This window comes from Mastigoproctus giganteus, chromosome 8, assembly GCF_048544385.1.
Source record: "Mastigoproctus giganteus isolate SK-2022 chromosome 8, ASM4854438v1, whole genome shotgun sequence".
Classification (NCBI taxonomy): domain Eukaryota; kingdom Metazoa; phylum Arthropoda; class Arachnida; order Uropygi; family Thelyphonidae; genus Mastigoproctus; species Mastigoproctus giganteus.
In genome coordinates this window covers 67,005,239-67,026,553 of record NC_143582.1, presented here as the reverse complement: position 1 = coordinate 67,026,553, position 21,315 = coordinate 67,005,239, and the positions used below count along the sequence as shown (strand labels likewise).

Sequence of the window (21,315 nt, the reverse complement as noted above, 5' to 3'; positions counted from 1 at the left end):
AAGGAGGCTTCTCTAATCCATCTTGCCCAGCATCTCTGGATTGGTTATGCCACTATGGTGTAACATTTATCATTGAATAAAATTAAATTTTTGCATTCACCGAACTTTATGAAATTTAAATTTATTATATTTTTTTTATAATTTAGTTAAAATATTGTCTTCTGTGGCAGATACTGGGTTTTACTCCAGTTGTTATACTGTCTGGCAATTTTTAATCCTTTGGAGAGGTCTTGGTTTGAATTTTGATCCAGACAAATAGAATCCTATCAGATGAATCTTTAAGTTTCTATAATGGGGTTTTGCACTATCTGAGGCATAACCAGGATTATTGAAAATAAAAGGCATAACCTTTTATTTTCAATAATTTTTTATTAAATTACTGAAATTGAAAGGTGCATTTATTATTATTATTAGTCTTCTCTGCTGGGGAAGTGTTGCTTATTTGAGGTAGTAATAACAGGAAAATCATTGTGAAGGCATTCACAATATTATATGTAACAAAAATGATGCTATTTCACCTAAGTGAGTGATTTACTTTAAACTAATGCTTTTCACTAACTTGTTCATTTAAGTTAATTTAATTATGAAATAATTAAATTAATTAAATAATTTAAATTAATTAAATAATTAAAAATAATTAAATAATTATTTGTAATTAGAAATAATTAAATAATTATTTGTAATTAGAAATAATTAAATAAATGATTTGATGAAATATATTATAATTATGATTTAATATTGTTTAATTACTTATAATATTAATTAAATTATTATTATATGTATGAGCCAAAAATAGTTGGCACTAATGATATTAAGAGTAAGAGATCTGAGAACTTACTTAACAACTATAGGGCAATGTTGGCAAAAAGTTGTGAGTTAGAATTGAATTTGAAAGTGTCTGCAATTCCGCCTAGAAGGGAGTATATGTTGAGAGCCTTGTCAATCAAATCAACCCTAGAGAGAATGTGCAAGGCTCATGGGGTAGAATTTTTCTTGTCGTGCTCTGCTTGTTAGCAGGAAAGACTGTTTTTACAGGGATGGGATACACTTTAATAGAAGGGGTGCAAGAATATTTGCTGATGCTATCAAGTCAATGATAAGTTAGTGAGAAGACTGTTGTTTGGAGGGATATACAGACTAATATACTCAGACATAGGGGAGGTCGTTATGGATTGGAGAAGTGCAAATATATCCCCAATTCATAAAGGGGGATCAAAAGGTGACATGAGTAATTACAGACGTTTTAGCTTAATGTCTGTTCCAGGGAAAACAATGGAATCACTGGTTAAAGAAGTAATGCAGGACAATTTGGACAGGCATGCAATTATACTGCAATCACAGATCGGATTTGTCGAGGGTCGGTATTGTCTAATCAAACTGATAGGTTACTATGATGTAATGGCCAAGTAACTGGATGCAAAAAATATTGGACATCATATACTTAGATTTTAGGAAAAATTTTGGTACTGTTGCACATAAAAGACTGCTGTACAAACTGGAACAATGTGGCATTAAGGGCAAGTTACTGCTATGGATAAAGGAATGGTTAAGTGGAAGAAGACAGAGTGGTTATCTGTGGGCACTGCTCTTCATGGATTAATGTTATTAGTGGAGTTTCTCAGGGTTCAGTGCTGGGTCCATTGTTGTTTTCAATATTTATCAATGATATTGATTAAGGCTTAATGTCTTAAGTTTGCAGATGATATAAAGGTTGGCAGATGGTTAATCACAGTCATCAGGGTGAGCTACTGCAACAAGATCTAGGAAAATTGGGTCGATGGGCTGAGAAATGGCAGTTGAAGTTTAACATTGACAAATGCAAGGTACTGCACATGGGTATTACTAACCCCAGAGTAACTTATCAACTGTGTGGCACTACACTTAGAGTAGTGGAGTATGAAAAAGACCTGGGGGTAATTGTTCAGTCAGATATGAAATTCTCTGAGCGGTGCAGATATACTGCCAGGACAGCTCGTGGGGTTTTGCCATTAATATACAGAAACCTTTTGCTAGCAGGGATAAGGTGATTATCTCTTTGTATAAGGCCATGGTTAGGCCTCATCTTGAGTATTGTGTACAGGTCTGGAGGTCTCACTTTAGGATGGATATAGATTTGCTGGAATGGGTGCAAAGAAGGACAACCAGATTGGTGAAGGGAACAGACAGATGTTCTTAACTAGAAAGGCTTCAGTTCTGCAAATTGCAGCATCTCAAGACCAGGAAGTGGCAGAGATATCTGATTGAGATGTTTAAAGCCTTGACTGGATTGAGTAAGCTGAATGTTAATGGTATTCTTCCACTTGCTGAAACTGCACACATGAGGGGGCATAAATTAAAGTTGAGGAAGGATGGTTACAGGATAGATGTGTGGAAGTTTGCATTCATTAGTGGGTGGTCGATTGTTGGAGCAGGCTTCCATCTGTTGTGAAAGAATTTGTCTAGTTCTCCCTTGAATTTATTCAAGGGAGAACTAGACAAATTCTTGGAGGGTGCGGATGGGTAACTTTTTTATTGGCCGATGCTATGTAAGCTTGCTTTCTGGCATCATTTGCCATTACTACTATTACTCCTTTGACAAAGTTGTGTAGCAATTCAGCTGTCTTGGTGTCACTGCTCATGCTTCACGTTGGCAGCATGTAGGTCGTTAGTCAGAAATTCGCTGGACAGATATGAATATACACTTCATATTAATGCGTTTAGTGATTATTTTATTATATTTAAAAATTCTGGGTAGTTTTTGTCAGTTTCTTCTTTCGATTGCACTGCATTTATTTGTTGTTGTTTTATATATATATTTTTATGAAAAGATGACTTAAATTCTTGAAAGGAAGAACAGTTTTATGTTTTCAGTTATTTATAATCATATCTTCAGAATTGAAACTTCTTGAAGTACTGAACCAAATACCAGCAAGGGGGGAGGGTTTGTTCCATTATATGCACAGAATCGCATAAATGAATGTTGTAAATTAATAAAATTGTGACCAGTATGATGTTACCAATGTTTAATTGTGCAGTCACATATTAGAAACTATGAGAGAAAAGCAATTCAGTAGCTGCAACTTTTCTGATAAGGTTTAAACTGGAAGAGTTCAATCTTATCACAAAGAATTGAAAACGGACCATGCAAAAAAATTTCACACTGCACCTAAATTAGAATATTGTAAAAGCACGATCTGCAGACTGGGAGTTTGAAGATTTTATTTTTCTTCTGCACTTGTCCATTATTTTTTACATACCCAGTGTTTAATGGCGTAATCCATTAATCCACATTTAATCCATTAAATGTGGATTAATGGGTTACTTAAGTAACTTAAATAATCTTCATGAATTATCTTGGCACGATGAATATTTCCAAAACTACGTATCTTCTGTCATATTGATTCATGTAGCCATTGTCTAATCTTCTAAGGATCTTATCTGTGATCTTAATGTGTATCAATCAGGGGCCGTCTCAGGATTTTCTAAAGGAAGGGGCTAAAGCAGTGTTTTAAGGAATCTTAAGCTTAAATCGTCATGTAGCAGTAAAAATAAAATGGAATTTTCATTTTCACTTTATTTTATACTTCAACCTTACAGAACTCCGAGATCAGATGATGTAGATAAAACTAGTTGATAAACAGATTAACAATAATTTTAATGATAAACTAACAGACTAAAACATTTAAAACTATAGCTATTAAAATGTAATAGTCCAAAAAAAAAGACATATAATGAGATCAGTTTAAAAACTTTTTGTCATATCTTTGTTAAGATTATTTTTTTGACAAAAACAATTACAATTCCAGTTGATTAGGTAACCTCATTACTCTGAAGAACTGACAAAATACAATTGGATTTCATATGCACCCTAAATAATCGTTTCCCTCGTTTCAGAACAGTTAAAATTAACCAATTGCAGTAAAACTCTGTTGCCAATTATACCATTTATAATTTTAAAAATTCCATGAAAATCTAAAAGCTTTCTATGATCATCCAGAATCATTAAAACAAATTTATGACATTTGTCTTGATAAGTTATTTGAGTGTGAAAGAGGTTTGAGGAACAGAAGGATGACTTCAACCATCAGCACTGGCCAGCCCAATCCACGGATTTCAGTTGTATTATCATCTGTACAGTGAAAGTCCTATTCGTCAGCACAGTCATTTGTTTGTATCATTCCAGGAATCAAGGACAGTTTTGTTACATGAATGGTCTAGTGTTCCTTTTGTTACTTTTCAACATCTTTACTCTATTCTATGTTGTGTAAGAGCAGTTCCAGCAGCAGTCTAACATGTTATTAGCTCATGGTCCTAATGAAGTGGCCAGACAGTGTGTGTGTGTATATATTGCATTACAGGCCTTGCTTTATGGATTCACTGTATTTGCTATTTCCGCTGAATATATCTAATTTTTTTTTTTTGCTCTAAATTCTTCTGAAACGTTGGATTTCCTTTTGTATATATGGGCTTTTAATAACGCGAAATATAAAATTTGGTGCAGTCAGATGAGGTGATTTAGCAGAAAAGAAATTTGGATCATTCCCTGAAATTGACTTGTTGCCAAATTTTTGGCCGAGAAATTCATTACATCTCTTGTCTCCTACGGCCTATTATTCTAGGATCTCTTATCAGGCCTAGAGGGTATGGAATTAAGGGACTACAGTACTCGGACCCACAGTTCTTTAAGGGAATACGGCCGAGACCTTAATATTATATTTAAGTATTTAAATTAATTTTAATAAACGGCAAAAAATCTACAAATTTAAAATAAAAATGTTTTTATTTTATTAATTTATCTTATTGATTTTTTATGTTAGAATTGACGTTTCTTTTTAACCCTCATAGGTACATGTGTGGACACAACGCGCATACACGTGTGGGGACATCATGCAATTTTTTTTTTACCGAGGTCCCTCGTTACCCCTCGAAACTCCTGCCTCTTATTTCTACAGTGGTAGGGAAAGGGGGAGGGAACCTTTACTGGGTTATACCAGTATTTATAGTTGGTTTAATCCTTTATAACTTGAACGCGGAACAGTTTCACAACGTAGTCTATAATGGAAGGCATATGGGAACAAAATATCAACACTTACTTTGGTTAAGTATTGCTATTTTAACTTATCTGCTTCTCCCGTCTGGATTTGTTCAAAACTTAGCCCTCATGTGTAAGGGCGAAGAACGAGAGAGAGAGAGAGAGAGATCGTGTGATCAGCAGTTTCCTATTAAATTGATTATCAAGTGACAAAATAGTCCCTGTAGATTCCTAATTCCCATTTTAATAGCTTTGCACAGCATCTCACCGAATTTACCCTTTCTCGCAATTAAGCAAAGCATTAATCAGATAAGTGAGGTCCCGCGCTAACGAATTAGAAATAGGGAGAACGGATGGTATTGGGCAGATAGGTGAGCTGCTTACTGATCTCAGTGGTAATGTTCACTAATCATTGCAGGAGGGTAGCATTGGCTTGTCTGATGAGACACTTCCACTTCCGACATCTGCAGATTTGTATTCGCTGTCTTTAAAAGTATATTCTGATTTCATTTAATACTTTTCAGTTTACACCTTTTAATTATTTTCCCGCGGAATGTTTAGTTTCAATAGGTAGCTTCAATTTGAATAAGCGAATTAATAATAGTCTTTTATTCTTAATTCTAATGAAAATATAATGAAGTTTTGGTATTCTCATTGATCTTCAATGTGGGAAAAGCCTGAGTTCGAATCCCGTCTCGATGGGAAACGCTGTTATTACTTTTTTTTTTTCTCACGTGGCCGAGCTAGTCGTTCTCGGGGGAGTGTCTCATGGTTTTTCTTCCTGGAATCCACCGAAGTTGAATGAAATGCTTCCGTAGGAAGCATTTCATACAGCATTCAATTTTTCATTCCGTAGGAAGTATTTCTTCAACTTCAGCGGGTGCCGGAATCGAATCAAGGAGGAACTCTGTAATACTGTGAGTAGTTTGTTTGTCTCGAACGAGGGTGTACGTTTTGTATTTTCCTCTTTGAAACTCAAAATTTCTCGTTCCGCAAAACAGAACATAGAATACATCCAATTGGCCTGGCACGATATAGTGACTCCTCCTCAGTGGCCCGTTATACTTTCATGGGGTCCAAGGCAGATTGAATTTGGGGGCCCCATCTAAAGAAAAAAACTAATAAAGAACACTTTCAATTTCATTTTATTGTGACAACAAAACAAAAAAAATTATATGATTTAAGAACTAAATATAAAATTTCATCAAAATCGATAAAACCATTTTTGAAAAAAAAAAAAATGTAATTTTCAAATTAATCTTCAATTAAAGCTCATTGACCTTGGCAGGTAGAAAGTTCAGTTTCCAATAAAAATTACTTTAAAATATTAGTAAAAAATAGCAATGAGTTTTTGAAAGTGATTTTGGGTCTACCCCCCCTCTGATCGGGCCCTAGGCAGATGCCTCTTTTTGCCTATAGGATAACGCGCCACTGCTCCTCCTGGCTTTGTGGCTTTTGTTTCGTTTCGTTTGTATACTAAGACTGGTCTTAGACCAACCAGTCTAATTGCATAGCACCGTTGCTTGACACAGACTACATGGGTGTCCAAGATTAAAAGAACGCCAAAAATATATACGTTTTTGTTAATATTGTCCTGAAATGTATTTTTTGCTAATATCGTCCTGTGAAGTATTTTTTTTTTGTTACATTTATTCCCAAGTATTTCTTATTTTAAATAAGGAATATTAAGAAAGCAATTCGGCACTCCTGTCAAAGATCGCATTTGTCCTTAAGAACTCATGCAAAAAGGATGGGTAGCATTTCTCTGTTTATAAGGTGCTTGCAGTATTATTTTGTACTTTAAATCTTGCTCGCTCCAAAAAGAGTGCAAATTGCACATATACTATGCAATGCAGTGCTCTTAATTCTCACAATGGAAGAAACTTGACTTTGCAACGAGTTGCTCTGGTCTTGCATTATTGATTGCTAATTAGTTTAAAATATGAGACTGCTGTGACAGTCTGTCTGTTTTAGGACCAACAGGTCCTTCATCAGATAGTAGGCCGTCTATACAGTGGCAGTACACAGACAAAACAGTTGTAAAGAGCTTCGATGTGAACAGCCATGCGGTATACGAAGTTGTAGCGTTCAAAGTAAAAATACAGCTAAAGTAAAAAAAAAAAACAAAAAACTTTATTACTTTTTATAACTGTTTTGTCTTAGTGTTGTCAGTATAGACCACCTGCTATCTAATGAAAGGTCTGTTAGTCCTGAAACAGTGTCATATCAGTTTCATCTTTTAAACAAATAGTCTATTAAACTTTGGAGAGGCTATCCGTTTGAAAGTAGTGCAATGCCAGGGCAACTCGTTAGAAAAGAAAATTTGTTCTACTGTAAGAATTAAAAGACTATTGCATTATCTATGCAGTTTAAATCTTGTTGGCCGCAAAAGAAGATGAAAGGAAAATACTACAAACATCTTATAAATTAGTATATACACTGGTGTACAAAACTTAAGGACCAACACTATTTCTAAAGATTACAACCACAAAACCTTTACTTAAGGTACTCTTTATTGATGAGAGTAGATTCAGTCTCAGCAGCGATTCTGAACGTCATCTAATTTGGCGAGATGTTGGCACACGGTATCATCCCGCAAATATGGCGGTTCAGGTGTTCTCGTCTGGGGAGGCGTTATCTTGGATGCACGTACACAACTCCAGATATTGGAAGGCGGTACTGTACCAGTGTACGCTACTGTACTGAGGTAATCCTTCCCCATGTGTGTCTGTTCCAAGGTGCCATTGGATGTTTATGGATGATAACGCCACAACCCATCGCACTGCAGCTGTTGATATTTTGGAAAGTGAGGACATTGTTCGTATGGATTGGCCTGCCCGTTCTATCGATCTCGAACACATATGGGGCGCTCTGGGGAGACGCCTAGCGGCACGTCCACACCCACCAGAACATGTTCACCAGCTGAAAATGGCGCTGACAGGGGAATGAATGATGTTACCGTCTGAACTTATCAACAACATTGTTCTAAATATACACAGGCGGTGTAAAGCCTGCATCGACATTAAGGGTGGCCATATCTCCTACTGAGGACCACCTCTTCCCTTTGTTCCATCTTTGGCAGTGATGCATCTGTATCATGGCAGCCAGTGCTATGTTGGCATTTTTGAATAAAGCCCCTCTGTACCGTTTTGTTTCCGTTGTTGTGTCGGTGTTGTTTCCTTCATCATTTTTGTACCTCACCAGGTTCCTTTGGTATGATTTTCCCATATCCAGACCACTCTCCATGAGAAGCTACAGGTGAAACCCTGACTGGACCTTAAATTTTGCACACCAGTGTAGTTCTAGCTCGTATATTATATCGTAACTTTGAACTGTGAAAATTCTCAGAGTGGGTATAGCTGGTAAACTGTGTGCTGTACTCGTGGGTAGCACAGTTTGTAGAATCGCCGATCTTTCTACACGGGGTAAAAAAGTCCTGAGTTCAGGTCCCGTCGATGACGAAAATAATAAAATCGAAGGACAATTTGCGTGCATTTCAACTGTTTGCTCTACAGGTTTTCAGAGGAGACGAGTATTACTACAACTTGAGGAGCATCACACTTCGGCCCAGGTAGTAGGATAAAACCTACTACTTGGGCCGAAGTCCATGCGTGGAAGTCCTTGAGGAGCATCACATGTGACAGATTAGTATTTCGAACTGTTCTGTGGCAAATTGTGGAGGAGGTGTACAGTCCATGGAAGACAGCTAACGTGACTTCACTGTATTGTGCAGTGTTGTGAATAGGTGGAGGGGTTGCTGGAACGCTTAATTTAATATTTAATTTAATTAAATTAATTAATATTTAATTTTAATATATATATATATATTAAAAAAAAAAAATATATATATATATATATATATATATATATATTAAAAATATATGACACCTATGAAAACATCTCGCTATTGCATGGTTTTTAGTACTGCTCTCCTCTTCCTCGCTTTTTTTTTTTTTTACCTCGACTATTTTATATACATGAACATTTCTTGTTAATTCTTGTAAATTAAAACAAAAATGCTGGTTAAAACGTAAGTCTGCTGTATCCGACTGGTCAAACGCTAGAGTGTAGTAGTAGTCTCTTTACCTTGTTTTGAGGAGACGAGTATTACTACAACTTGAGGAGATCCTCAAGTTGTAGTAATACTCGTCTCATAATGTGGGTGGTGGCCACATTCTGACCGTATGTGGCCATCACGAAGTATAAACAGAAAAAATATTTCATTTTATGAAATTATTGATAAGACAGGTTGAAATATAAAAAGCACTAAAATTAAGCATACGCGAATAAAGGCATAAACATTTTCAAAAACTGGAGAATGTCACAACGTAATTTACACTGTGTGTGTGTGTGTGTGAGAGAGAGAGAGAGAGAGAGAGAGAGAGAGAGAGAGAGAGAGAGAGAGAGAGAGAGAGAGAGAGAGAGCGCTTGAGAACAATTTGCAGAAAAAAGATCTAGATTATAGAGACGTAGACTACTGTTGCGTAACAATGCAAGGCCGCATACAGGTTATGCAACCCAAAACGGTTGCATAATTTCGGATGGAAACACCTTGCGCATTCTCCCTAGACTTCTGACCTGGCCCTTAGAGATTTCCTTTGTTCCATCCGAAGAACAGCTTGGAAGCAAACGTTTTTCGGACGTTGCAGAGGTTTGATACACATTAGCGTTTCCCCATAGTGGGGTCCGCTGCTTGGAGAGAAAAAAAAAAATAAACAAAAAAAGTAATTAGAAAATGTACAGATAATCGCATGATCTTACTGCACAACTTTTATCAATGCGGAAAAGTTGGACAAAAATCTTTGATTTACTTCAAAAACAAGTACTGTATAGAAATAGACCGAAAGTCGAACCAGATTTAAGGATAAAACTGTCTTATTTTGCTCCTGATATGAAGTTATGTGACCTTAAACATCATCATTCTTCTTATTTATTAAAAGCTCTGAGCGAGGCACCTCCCACCAGCCTCAAGAATATGGGGTCTCAAATTCTGCTTACTGTAGTGGGTCAACTTGTGGTCTCACCAGATCTACATGACATCTAAATCCGCACTCTGCACCAACCTTCAATACACGCCCACAATCCACATAGCTCATGTGCTAAAAATAAAGCCATTTCTTCATCTGTGCTTGTTTAAACATGATTAAATGAACATCTGGAAAACGGTTGGATGGCTTTTGTCAGGAAGACACCTCCGCAGTGCCTCCTCCTTGTGCTCAAGGCTCCAGAGGTTACAGAATTTCAAGAGACACTTCCCAAATATGACTCTCGACACTCAACTCGCCCAACATCGACAATGACAACGTCGACATTAATGTATATTGACAAATCATATTGCGGTGACATCTTGGCCCATCTTTCTGTTTGTAAAGGACAGTTGTGTAAGGACCAGGCCTAGTCAGCTGATGTCATTTTATGTTTTGCCCAACTTGTAGTCCATTTTCGTTTTAAATACTATTACTTCTCTTTTTTTTTTCTTTTTTGTTTGTTTGTTTATCTTTATTCGTTATTTTATATAACTTAACTTCGTAATGTAGCTTAACTTTGTATTTCTGTGTTTGTTCACTTGTATAAACAATGTATTGTAAGATTCCTCTGATTTATCTGTGTAAGGAATCACGAATGTATACGATTTATGTTAATAAAGAATCTTATCTAGCTGTACATTAAAAAAATTTTCCTCCTAGTGATATTTATTCGAGCCATTGGGAGAAGAGGGCGAGGCAATTACGTAACTACAAATGCAATTAATTGTTGACAACTGCCTCCATAACGTTCACCAACCTCGTGCACGTGACTCCATCTACGTTTGATAGTCCATTGTAACGTTTTTTTGTATATTAATGGATATTGTATATTTGTAAATGCAGTACTGCGGTTTAGTATTTTGTAAATATTTTAAATATTTGTATAGTTTGTCAATATTTCAGTTAACTATTTTAGTCCTGCTCTTTCGGATGCAACAGTATTCTTCATGTATTATGAAACCAGTAGCAAAAGCCTTTTCCTAAGTGACCTATGTAAACCCAGGTAAATAATTACATAGTGATATTGGCTGAAGTCCAGGATAGTATACATCGGCAGGTAGTTCGATGAAGTCAAGGAAGACTGCGATAATTGACAGGTGAAAGCACCTCCCTTTTATGATTGTTTTTGTCGTCGAGGAGGGGGGCTTAGCTTAGGTAGGGTGTTTAATCCCTCCATCCTGCTGTTTAAAATGAGAAAACGAGTTCCCCATTTAGAAACAGCGGCAAAAGTGGGGAAAACGCCCTAGGCATAAAAACACCCTGGGAAGGACAGTGGGCGGGGAAAGCAGTGGCATCTGCCAATCACTGCTTTGTTCCTGTCCATTTGTCGAAATATGGAGTCACAACTTGTCAATCACTGCTTTTCCACTCTTTTGATTGCCGCCATGTTGGAGGGTGTACACCGTTCTGGAGTTTTACCGTGATATTTATTTGATCTTGAGAATGCCGTGCTCTACAAATGCACAGGTAAATAATCATATAGGCCATTTCCTGAATAGATATCGACCAGTGCGTTCGACAGGCGTGTCTTTTACGTAGAAAAGATTTGACTTACTCCGTATACCTCTACATTTTACGTATAAAAGCGTGCGCTGGGATGGGCGAGCAGGGGGCGAAGCCCCCTAGTTATTATTATTATAAAGAATAGATGACTTGTTGTTATAAGGTTAAAAAAGGGGCGAAAATTTATTTTATTTAACAAAGCTAGTATCCAGAATTGAGGGGCGGGAAAGAAAATATTTTTTTATTTCCCGGCCCTTTCTGACTTACTGGCTGACTCTTCCCCAACTCGTGTATTATGTTCCTATTATGAAACAGCTTTTTTTTTTTTTTTTTTTTTAATTCAATTTCTTAGTGCTGAGTGAGTACCTTATGTTAAAAAAAAAAAAAAAAAAAAAAGCTTACAACATTACCAATAATCTTGAATTCTTGACCAGAGTTCCATCTGTTACAGCCATTTACATTTTTAATTAAAATAATTCTTATATGAGCCGAATTCTTCACTGCGTCAAACTGCACTGCATTTATTGACCATTTATTCATCGTTAGATAGCCCTCGTGGGTAGCACATTTGGTAGAATCGTCGTCCTCCCCACACTAAGTGGAAAAGACTTGAGGACGTGAGGAAGTCTTATGGGCTTTTTTTCGCAACGTGGCTGAGTCAGTCGGTCTCAGGCGAGGATAGCATGGTGTTTTCTCCTGGAGACTTTTTTCGTCCATAAAACAGAAAATCGACAATAGAACCCGCAATTTACAGACACCATACACGGAGAAATATGACTTAGTCGCTTATGCTCCTAAAACCCTACTACTACAACTTTTAGATATATTTTTGCTTGGTGCCTTATTCCCCTTCCACGGGAAGAAGCAAATTATTATTATTATTTTGGTGGAACCGATTCTCTTGTTTTCACACCGCTAATGCTAATTAGTGGCATAACCACAGAAAATCGGGCTCAAAGTAGTACGGGATAGAAATGGAAAGTACGAATTTTGAATCAGCCTAAATATTTCTAAAGAAAACAGAACATCAAGAAGAGAAAGATAGGTATAGGTATCTTTGGGTCTAACGGCTCCTGAGATTCCTCCCATCTTCGCGTATGTACACTGTATCGGACAAGCCAGGGATTTAAAAGTATATGAGTCATGTGGTATGTAGCATGTTGTGCCCTGGTTTATCCGGCCTGTTAGCCGCCGGGCCTGACATGGACCCGACGTTACCATAACTCGCCACGGGGAGGCCGGCCGGCCGGGTGTTACCTATATAGTACTCTGGCGGGTCCTGCCACTTAGTTTCCTGGGATTTCAGTGGCTACAACCTAAGAAAAAGAAAAAAAAGTGCTGCTCACGGCTAGTTGTTAGCGTTTGTCAGAATAATTTAGAAGCTTGCGAGGGGCTATACGCTGAAATAATATTTTCTATATGCCTAAATGGGTCGGGCAAGAAATTTTGATGTAGTTAAATTTGGACGCTTAGGGCTGAAAACGCTGTGAAAGTCAACAGTAAATGGGGTGTGAAAACTGAAGACTGGAGGGAAGAAAAGTAAGGGCCGATAGAGAGGATGGCCCCGCGATTGTTGTGGAGCAGGCCCGTGCTCCACCAGAGGGAAGAGACTGGGGAAGGGGGGAAGTCCCCTCTCCCCACGGGAGGGGAAAGAAAGCACCGTTCAAGAGAGAAACAGTGTATGTTGAGTCATATGACCACCTTGGATGTCCTTTAGTCCGGTGCCCAACAAGGCAAGATGAGGTTCTTCTGATCTTCTGTGCTGTCTTTGACCGAATTGAGTCACAATCTTAGTTGTGTTTCCATTACTCTGGGCCGTTGAGGGATGGCTGTTGTCTCATGATTGATATTATCCTATTCGTGGATTTGTGAACTTTTGGGATACCTGCACTCAAGAGGAGGGGAGGGTCCGTTGTCTTGTGAACAGATTTTGCGCAAAAAGTGTGAAGGCTTTGTAGGTCTCTTCCTCTTGCAGAACGATGTCCTCCTGGTTTCGAAGAAGCGAGTGAATCTTGGCTCTTTTTTTTTTTTTTTTTTAGGAGCATTAGCAACTAAGGCCATATTGCTCCTGGGATATGCGGTGGTCATTCCCTGACCTTTCCGCATCCTCCTATTTGGTGGTGACGGGCTCGAACCCCGGTCTAATCAAGAAGCGTATGCTAAGCACTGCTGCTCCTTCTCACCTAGCTACGGAGGCGCCAATGAATCTTGGTGTATAGTGTCCTCATAGTGGTCACATTTGTAGACCAGGTCCTGCCAGGACTCTTCCTGTCCACAAGAGCACCGCGGAGTAGCTGAGATTCCAAAGTCATATAGTCTCTTTCTAAATGAGCCATGTCCGGTCAAAGGTAGGTGGTTTGGAGTCCGGGTGAAAACCAGTCTGGGGTGAGTGGATAAACTTGTCCGACATCCGGTTTAAACTTCTTAGTAATGGAGCCTTTGTTAGTGAGGTTCCAGCGATTTTGCCATAGTGATTTCACGTGTTGTAAAATCTGTCTGTTCTTCACGGTTTTGGAGTTTGTTGGATCTGTGGTGAATCCTATACGGGAAACTATTTTTCCTTTGGAATGTTGGTACAGCAACCCCTAGCACGCAATCTCCAAGTCCAGGGGAAGACATCCCGCCAGGACCTGAAGCGTGTGGGTGCTCACAGTGCAGCAAGCTCTTGTCGTTATGAGTAATATCGATCGGTTTGTCATCTCCAGTTTTTTTCTTGTTGACAGCTGTGCTAGTCTTTGTGTACCAGGCCCCAACTGCATAGGCTAGTGTTAGGATAAATAATGCCTTATAGAGGACGCCAAGGGCCCTCTTCTTCTTCAGGCCACAGAAAGGAAGATGTGAGTGATATAGAGACCTTTTTAAAGTAAAGGAGTGAAGCAAAATAACAAGAGAAAAACTGAGGGAGGAGGAGGAGAAATAATCGCCAAAATAGATTTATATAATTATGCTGAGATATATTAACACTACACCATGATTACTTGAAGATAAATGCAAGGCGTACAAGTTAATGCTATGTATGCATATTTGTATGTTTTAAATGTTTGGAATTATGCACTTCAAATATTTAAAAGCTGCAGTAAAATCATTATTAAAGTTTTTAATTGAATCGGAGGGCATTAATTTACATACTTATACGAGTACAAATCTTCCACGATAAGTTATTTAGAATTTTTACCTAGTTGTGCTTTTAATGGTTCACTGTTAGAGATAGAGCTTTATAACTCTATAAAGTGCTTAAAATACTATAAAACAGGCATTTCCTCTTTTAAAGAAACCCTAATGGGAAATTTTGCACTTACCGTCTTATAAGACCTCATTGCAAATAGATTTGCGACCATGGTGGAGAAGCCAGGAGCCAAGCAGCTCTGAGCAATAAATCCTAGTTTGAGTTCAGCCAGACAAATGACGTCGTCACCATGCCTCCAGTTCCAGCTTGGGATGTTAAGCAGATAAGCCTAACGAAGTATAGCATGAATAAAATGTTCCCAATAACTTTGATAAAAGCAAGTTATTCTATTTTAAGTCTAATGGAATTTAAGACAAATTATCATTTTGACAACTGGTCTAAATCAACATGCAAAAATTTATACAGTCCATGTGGACAAAATATCTTGCTGGTCGTTGTGGGTGTCTGGCATGACGTTTTATATAATTTCGATTATATTAGTTTGTTCAGTTTCTGAAGATTGGTCTTAGAATCGGAACATAATTTTGCGAAAAGCTGTTATTTTTATTGAAACTAGTGGTTCTCGACTAGTTTGTTGCAATTTCATCGGTTTCTGCAGCTGATCAATCACTGAACAGGTTCATAGAGAAACAAAAGAAAAATGTCAGTATGTAAAAAGAGTTTAATTTTTACAGAATAAAATCACGGGCCTATTATAATAATAAAAGTTCTTTTATATCCATAAGGATAACAGTTTATCTCGTAGCACTTTATGGACATCGAAGTCGATTCGCTAAATTTGAAAGTACAGTATTGTGAATATTGATCGCCAATATACGAATATACATATAGCTTTGAAGTATTGCAGCGGTGTAATATGCAAAATATGCACTTGATGGAATTTTACGAAATGTTTTGTGGAATAAAGTTATAAGACTATATATTATACTGGGTTAAAAAGAAATATGCCTCTTGTTTTCCTGAAGGATAATCACGAGATAATGATTAACCCAAAACTCAGCGGCCAGTTCGGTAAGTCAGACGTTTGTAGTTCCGAAGGATGTCGTCCCTGTATATCTAAACAGTCTTGGTGTCTCCCTTGTTGATGGAGTTCGATGCGGTAGTTGGTCATGATAAACTGACCCATCAGATCATAGAGAAAGGTATGATTCTCATATGGAGAGAAAGGAACCATTACTGTAGGAGGCATTTCTGGAGAGAGAGGAACCACTGCTGTGGTCCCTTTACTCCAGATGAGAGCCCATTTAGAATTATAGAGTATCGACTCGCCTACAACATTGGCCGATCGGCCTTGATTTCGTGATTTGCATCTGATGGAGCTTAAAATCGTATTGTAACGTCATATTCAGATTTACTGTGCTAATTTTATGAAGACTCCAAATTTCAAGTAAATATTCACGCACTAATTGTATATTTAAAAATAATTTTTGGAAACTTGTAGACACTAGGATAATATGGTTTTCTACTTGTCGACGTTAATGGAACGAGAAGTGGCACTGTTTGGGAGTTGTAGGTGCTTAATTTTTATATCCAAATAGAGTAGAGAGGATTGATAAACGCTGATTTAAATAAATAAGTAACCGTGCTTGAAAAAGAAAGTTTAGATTAGATCAGCTTATATTAATACATTTATGTCGTTAAAAAGAAAACAAACAAACAAAAAAAAAAAAAAAACAGTAAAAGTGAGGGCTTTCATACGCATTAAAAGGCAAGTTGTTTAGTTGGGCTCTGTTTCATTGCTTTCTTTTTAATCCTAAAACTGCGCTAATGCGAAGTTCATATTTTGTGTTGGAGTTGTTTGTGTCACATTAAATTCTAATTGAATTACAGTGTCAGTGCCATGTTTTAAATAAAGCCGCTATTGGAACAAACGAAGAAAGAATTAAGAATGAGAGAAGAAAAACAACAATGGAAGTGACTCGTCAAAGCTGCTGCTTCATGAAGTTATTAAAGACTATGGAGAATTTTAGGATCAATAAAATTGATTAGGAGGGAAGAGCCTGTTGCAACCACACCGGGGATAAAAATTACTTTGGGATTGCGCCTAATGAAATAACTTCGGTTCTGTGCTTTTAATTAGATTTTACACCTGCGGTTTCTTCTAGTTGTTGTGCCTATATAACAACTAAAAGTATAATTATTTTTTTTCAAGTTTTACGGAATTTTTTTTTATTTTACTGTAAATATTGCTGCCCGTCTGGATTGTCTATTTACTGAACGCTCATTCAAGTCCTCCGACCAGTTTGACTTTCGTACAGGCCGTGGAACTGAGGAGGCCTTGGTTGAACTTCTCTCCAGAGTAAACAACTGCACTTTTAAATATGCTATGGCTATTTTCGTAGATTTCTCTGGAGCCTTTGACTCCCTTTGGTGGGATAGCTTCTTTTCTCGCCTCAGGGCTGCTCGATGCTCCTCACAACTCTATAACTTAATCTGCAACTACTTTCTCCACCGTTCTGTACAAGTCATTTCTGGAACTCAGCAACTTAGTCGTTCTGTCTCTCGAGGATGTCCACAAGGTTCGTTGTTTGGTTCACTCGTCTGGGATTTGGTTCTAGATGAGTGGCTTCCGTTCAACTCGCAATGCTTCTAAAATAGCATATGCCGATGATCTAACCCTTCTTGTCCTTGGTAATTCTCGTGCTTCTTTGGAAAGTACTGCCAGTAGCATTATGAATGATCTATGCTCTTGGTCTGCTATTAATAAACTTACCATTTCTCCTAACAAGACTAAACTTCTTTATCTTAAGGGCAACCTTAACATTTTCAGGCCTCCGATTGTTAAACTTTTTGGTCGTTCTCTCTCTCCATGGTTGACTCGCATAAATTTTTGGGTATTATTCTAGATCGCAAGTTAAACTTTTAGAAACATATCTTGCACTTTCATGATAAAATAGCCAAGTATACATCTATGCTTGTCCGTCTTTCGCATCAATCCTGGGGTATTAACCATCATGCCCTTCGTCTTTTGTACAAAGTGGTGTTTGTTCTGATTTGTACCTATGGCGCTGGTGTCTGGTTTTGGTATACTAAGAAGATTGCCATCCAAAAGAAACTCTCCTCTATCCATAGACGTATGCTCTTAATGATGAGTCGTACCTGTCGCACTGTCTCGACAGCTGCGCTCCAGGTTTTAAACGGTTGCCTACCTCTGGATTTCCAAATCACTTATCGAGGTTTTTGCTATTACCTTAGACATGCCATTCCAGTTGACTTTTTAGATTTCGCAGTTAATATCCACTGCGATCCTAAAACCGAAAAAACTCGTTGCTGGAACCACCTGGTTCAACTCTGGCAAGATCGGTGGTCTTCTTCTTCAAAAGGTATGGTCACAAGAAAATTTATTCCATCTGTGTCCTTTTTCTTACAAAAGTTTATTCTAAAATGGTTTAGTCCGTGTGTCTGCACTCTTTTTCTTCTAACTGGTCATGGTTCCCTTCATGCTAAACTTGCTATGTTTAACCTGTCTGATTCATCCCTCTGTAACTGTGGCAGCCCAAAAGATTGGCAGCATGTTCTTTTCACCTGTCCATATTACTTGGATCTTCGTCAGCCTCTGTCTACTCTGTGTCAACCATTCTCCCCAGGCAATGAGTCTTCTCTTGGACTCCAAAGAAAAATTTCATCTTCTGCAAGATTTTGTACATAAAGCTTTTGCCAGACGGACAAAGCATCAGTAGTGCCCCAATTTCAGGAACTACTCCTATTCCAGCTCTACCTCCAGTCCAGACCAGCATCTCTATCAACAAACGTATATGACGCCGAGTGACGTCACTGTGTCTTCTTGACTTCTATTTCCTGCTAACCTCAGGCTGGGTCTGCATCCTTACACTGGTGCAGGATGATTTTTTATTTTTTTAAATTATTTTTTTCCCCATTTTATTAACTTATTTTTATCTTTATTTTTACTGAATTTTATTTTTATTTTATTTATTTATTTTATTTATTTTTTTACTTATTTTTATCTTTAATTTTTCTGATTATTTTATTATTATTATTATATTTTTTAAATTTATTGTTAAAATTAACTTTATTTGCTCATGTTTTGAATGATTTCGACATTCAGTAAGTGACACTCGAGGTTTGCTGTGGTTCGCGCAGTTGTGGCCCACCTCCTCGCGGCGTAGACGGGTAACAGGACGCACTACCCTGGTGCTTGTTGCTTCCTGATAGCAAAGCGGCCAGAAACAACTAAACAACATAACAAACACATACACGGCACAAACATAGCATTACACACATTTCTGGCCTTTCTGCAGAGTTTTTGTAACATCACAGCGTACCACGGCGGAGTTGAACTAACGTTTGGGAGCCGCCTTACATAAGATACAATCCATGTTTACACATGTCTACATGTAAATATGACTTAATCAATTTAGCTGGTGTATGCGGTTCAGTGCTGTGCATTTAAGGGACGTTAGGAAATACAGTAGTAATAATTCACAATTTATAACAGAACAAAAAAAAGAACATAAAAAGCAAAGACTTTTATATGCGAACCGAGAAATTTCGTTTACGCGCATCCGCCACATTGCCCATTCGTTCCCTTCAGCTTGCGGATGACAACAAATATAATATCTAGTGCTTCAGGTGCAATATATGGAGAGCCTGTGTGATATGTATAGGGGGAAAAAATTGCCGGATTTAGAAATTAGTCTGATTTCAGTGAAATTTGGAATGGTTCTACAGTATTTCTTAAAGATCAAATATAAAATTTCATGAAAATCTATTCACTTGGAGTCGAATTATTACATGAAGACGAAAAAAAATAATGAAGAACAGCCAGATTTCTTTTAGTCCGATTTTAATAACATTTAGACTGGCTCTCGACAAATCTATTTAAAAGACCTAAATACAAAATTTCATGAAAATCCGCCCAACATCGTTTACAAAAGAGTTTCCCATTACACAGGTCATATGGCAGGAAGATGGTAACACTTTGGTGAGGAGGAGTATACACACTAACTTTTCAAATTCCATGGGGGTAATTGTTGTTGTTTCCGGTGCAATTGCTGCTTAAGGTCATATTGCACTTATCGATGTGGTTCATTCTATTATGTGTTGGCCGCCGTGGAAGCAGTCAGGAGCTGTCATATATGACAGCTATAGTCTTGTAAAATAAAGCGACTGTTAATGGCATGGTGGCTCGCCGTAATGGACGACTTTTTAGTAATTTGTGGCAGAAAGCTAGTGGCATTATGCGCCACTCCCCCCTCCTCTAAAACATTTGTGAGCCATACTAAGGAAGAGTAGTCTTGACCTTGCTCTAATTTAGTGTTCCAATTCATCTCAAAGGCCAGTAGGTTGAAGTCGAAGCTCTGTGTTGGCCACTGCAGTTTTCCAGTTATTCTTTTAAAACAACGCATTCACAATCCTTACTTTGTGACGTGAAGAGTTGTTTCAAGGTTTAGGGGTCGCTTGCATAAAATTATCACAGTGTAGGACACAGAATTGTCCAGAGCACCAATGTAGGACATAGCATACATGCATGGTCCTATACACTACGACCATTAAATCTAGTTCACACAACTTCTTTCACCTGTGAAGTTGAAATTGGGACAAGAGATTTGGCGTAGTAAGCGTTTTCTAAGCACCTTCCGTATCCATAAACACCCATCAGACTATAAGAGCACGTAGCAAAACCTTTCGCTACACAGAGTGAATTCCATTGATCCACAGGCTAGGTTCGGTGTTCCTTGCACCCTGAATGTCATTTTTTTTTTTTTTTTTTTGTTATTATGAAAATCTTTTGGGCTCTTCCGTGCAAGTTCATGGCATGCAGCAACAGCATTCTACATGTCGAGGAAACATTTACAGGTTTGCCTGTGGATGTTCACTACTCCAATCTAGGATTCTCTAGGTTCTGATGGCGAGATGTCGTAACGTGCAGTTTCACAATGTGAATGGCTGCTATCACTTCGTCTGTATTTTATGCTTACCTGGTTGTTTCCTGGTTTCTGGACATAATTTCTTCATTATGTTACTGCCAGTTGTCGACTTGGGAATGTTCAATTCCGGGAAATAGCACACACAGACCTTTTCCTCCCTTCATGACACCCAACTCTCATTCCTTTGGAAACTGTTGTTAGCTCTTTCCATGTACACGTTTGAAATGAATTTTTGACTAATCGCTAATCACCATAATAAGTCAAAATATTTGCTTCTTTCGTATTCAGATGTAATCACCTGTTTTCAAATGGGTGTCCCATTTGCCAGAATAATATAAGAGCATAGCAGACAGAAACAGACCTGAATCCCTTCCTCCCTCCCTTTAAAGAAAGACATTCTCTACTTTTTAGTAGATTGGATAGATTTTCATAAACTATGGCTCTTTTAGAAAAATTTCATAAAAAATTCATGAAATTTCGCAATTTATATATATATAAATATATATAATTATATATAAATATAAATCGGCCGGATTTATATATAAACTAAACAAGCTACAGCTTAGGACCTCACATTACAAGGGGCCTCGCTCCATCTTAAAAAATCCTTTTTTTAACAGGCAAACTCTAAGAGAGAGAGAAGGGCCTCATACATGATATAGCTTAGGGTCACAAGTTTAAATCCGGCCCTGGCTGATT

The 21,315-nt window shown here is 37.7% G+C and overlaps 1 protein-coding gene across 1 annotated transcript in view; it reads right to left on the bottom strand.

Annotated features, from left to right (window-relative positions):
• The window catches only part of LOC150081591 (calcium-activated potassium channel slowpoke-like), a 409,705-nt gene that overhangs the window by 78,740 nt on the left and 309,650 nt on the right, over positions 1-21,315 (bottom strand). Inside the window, exon 11 of the mRNA XM_090380557.1 lies at positions 14,841-14,996. Within this exon, the coding sequence (XP_090236683.1) occupies positions 14,841-14,996 (156 nt within the window). The remainder of the gene's footprint in view (positions 1-14,840; positions 14,997-21,315) is intronic.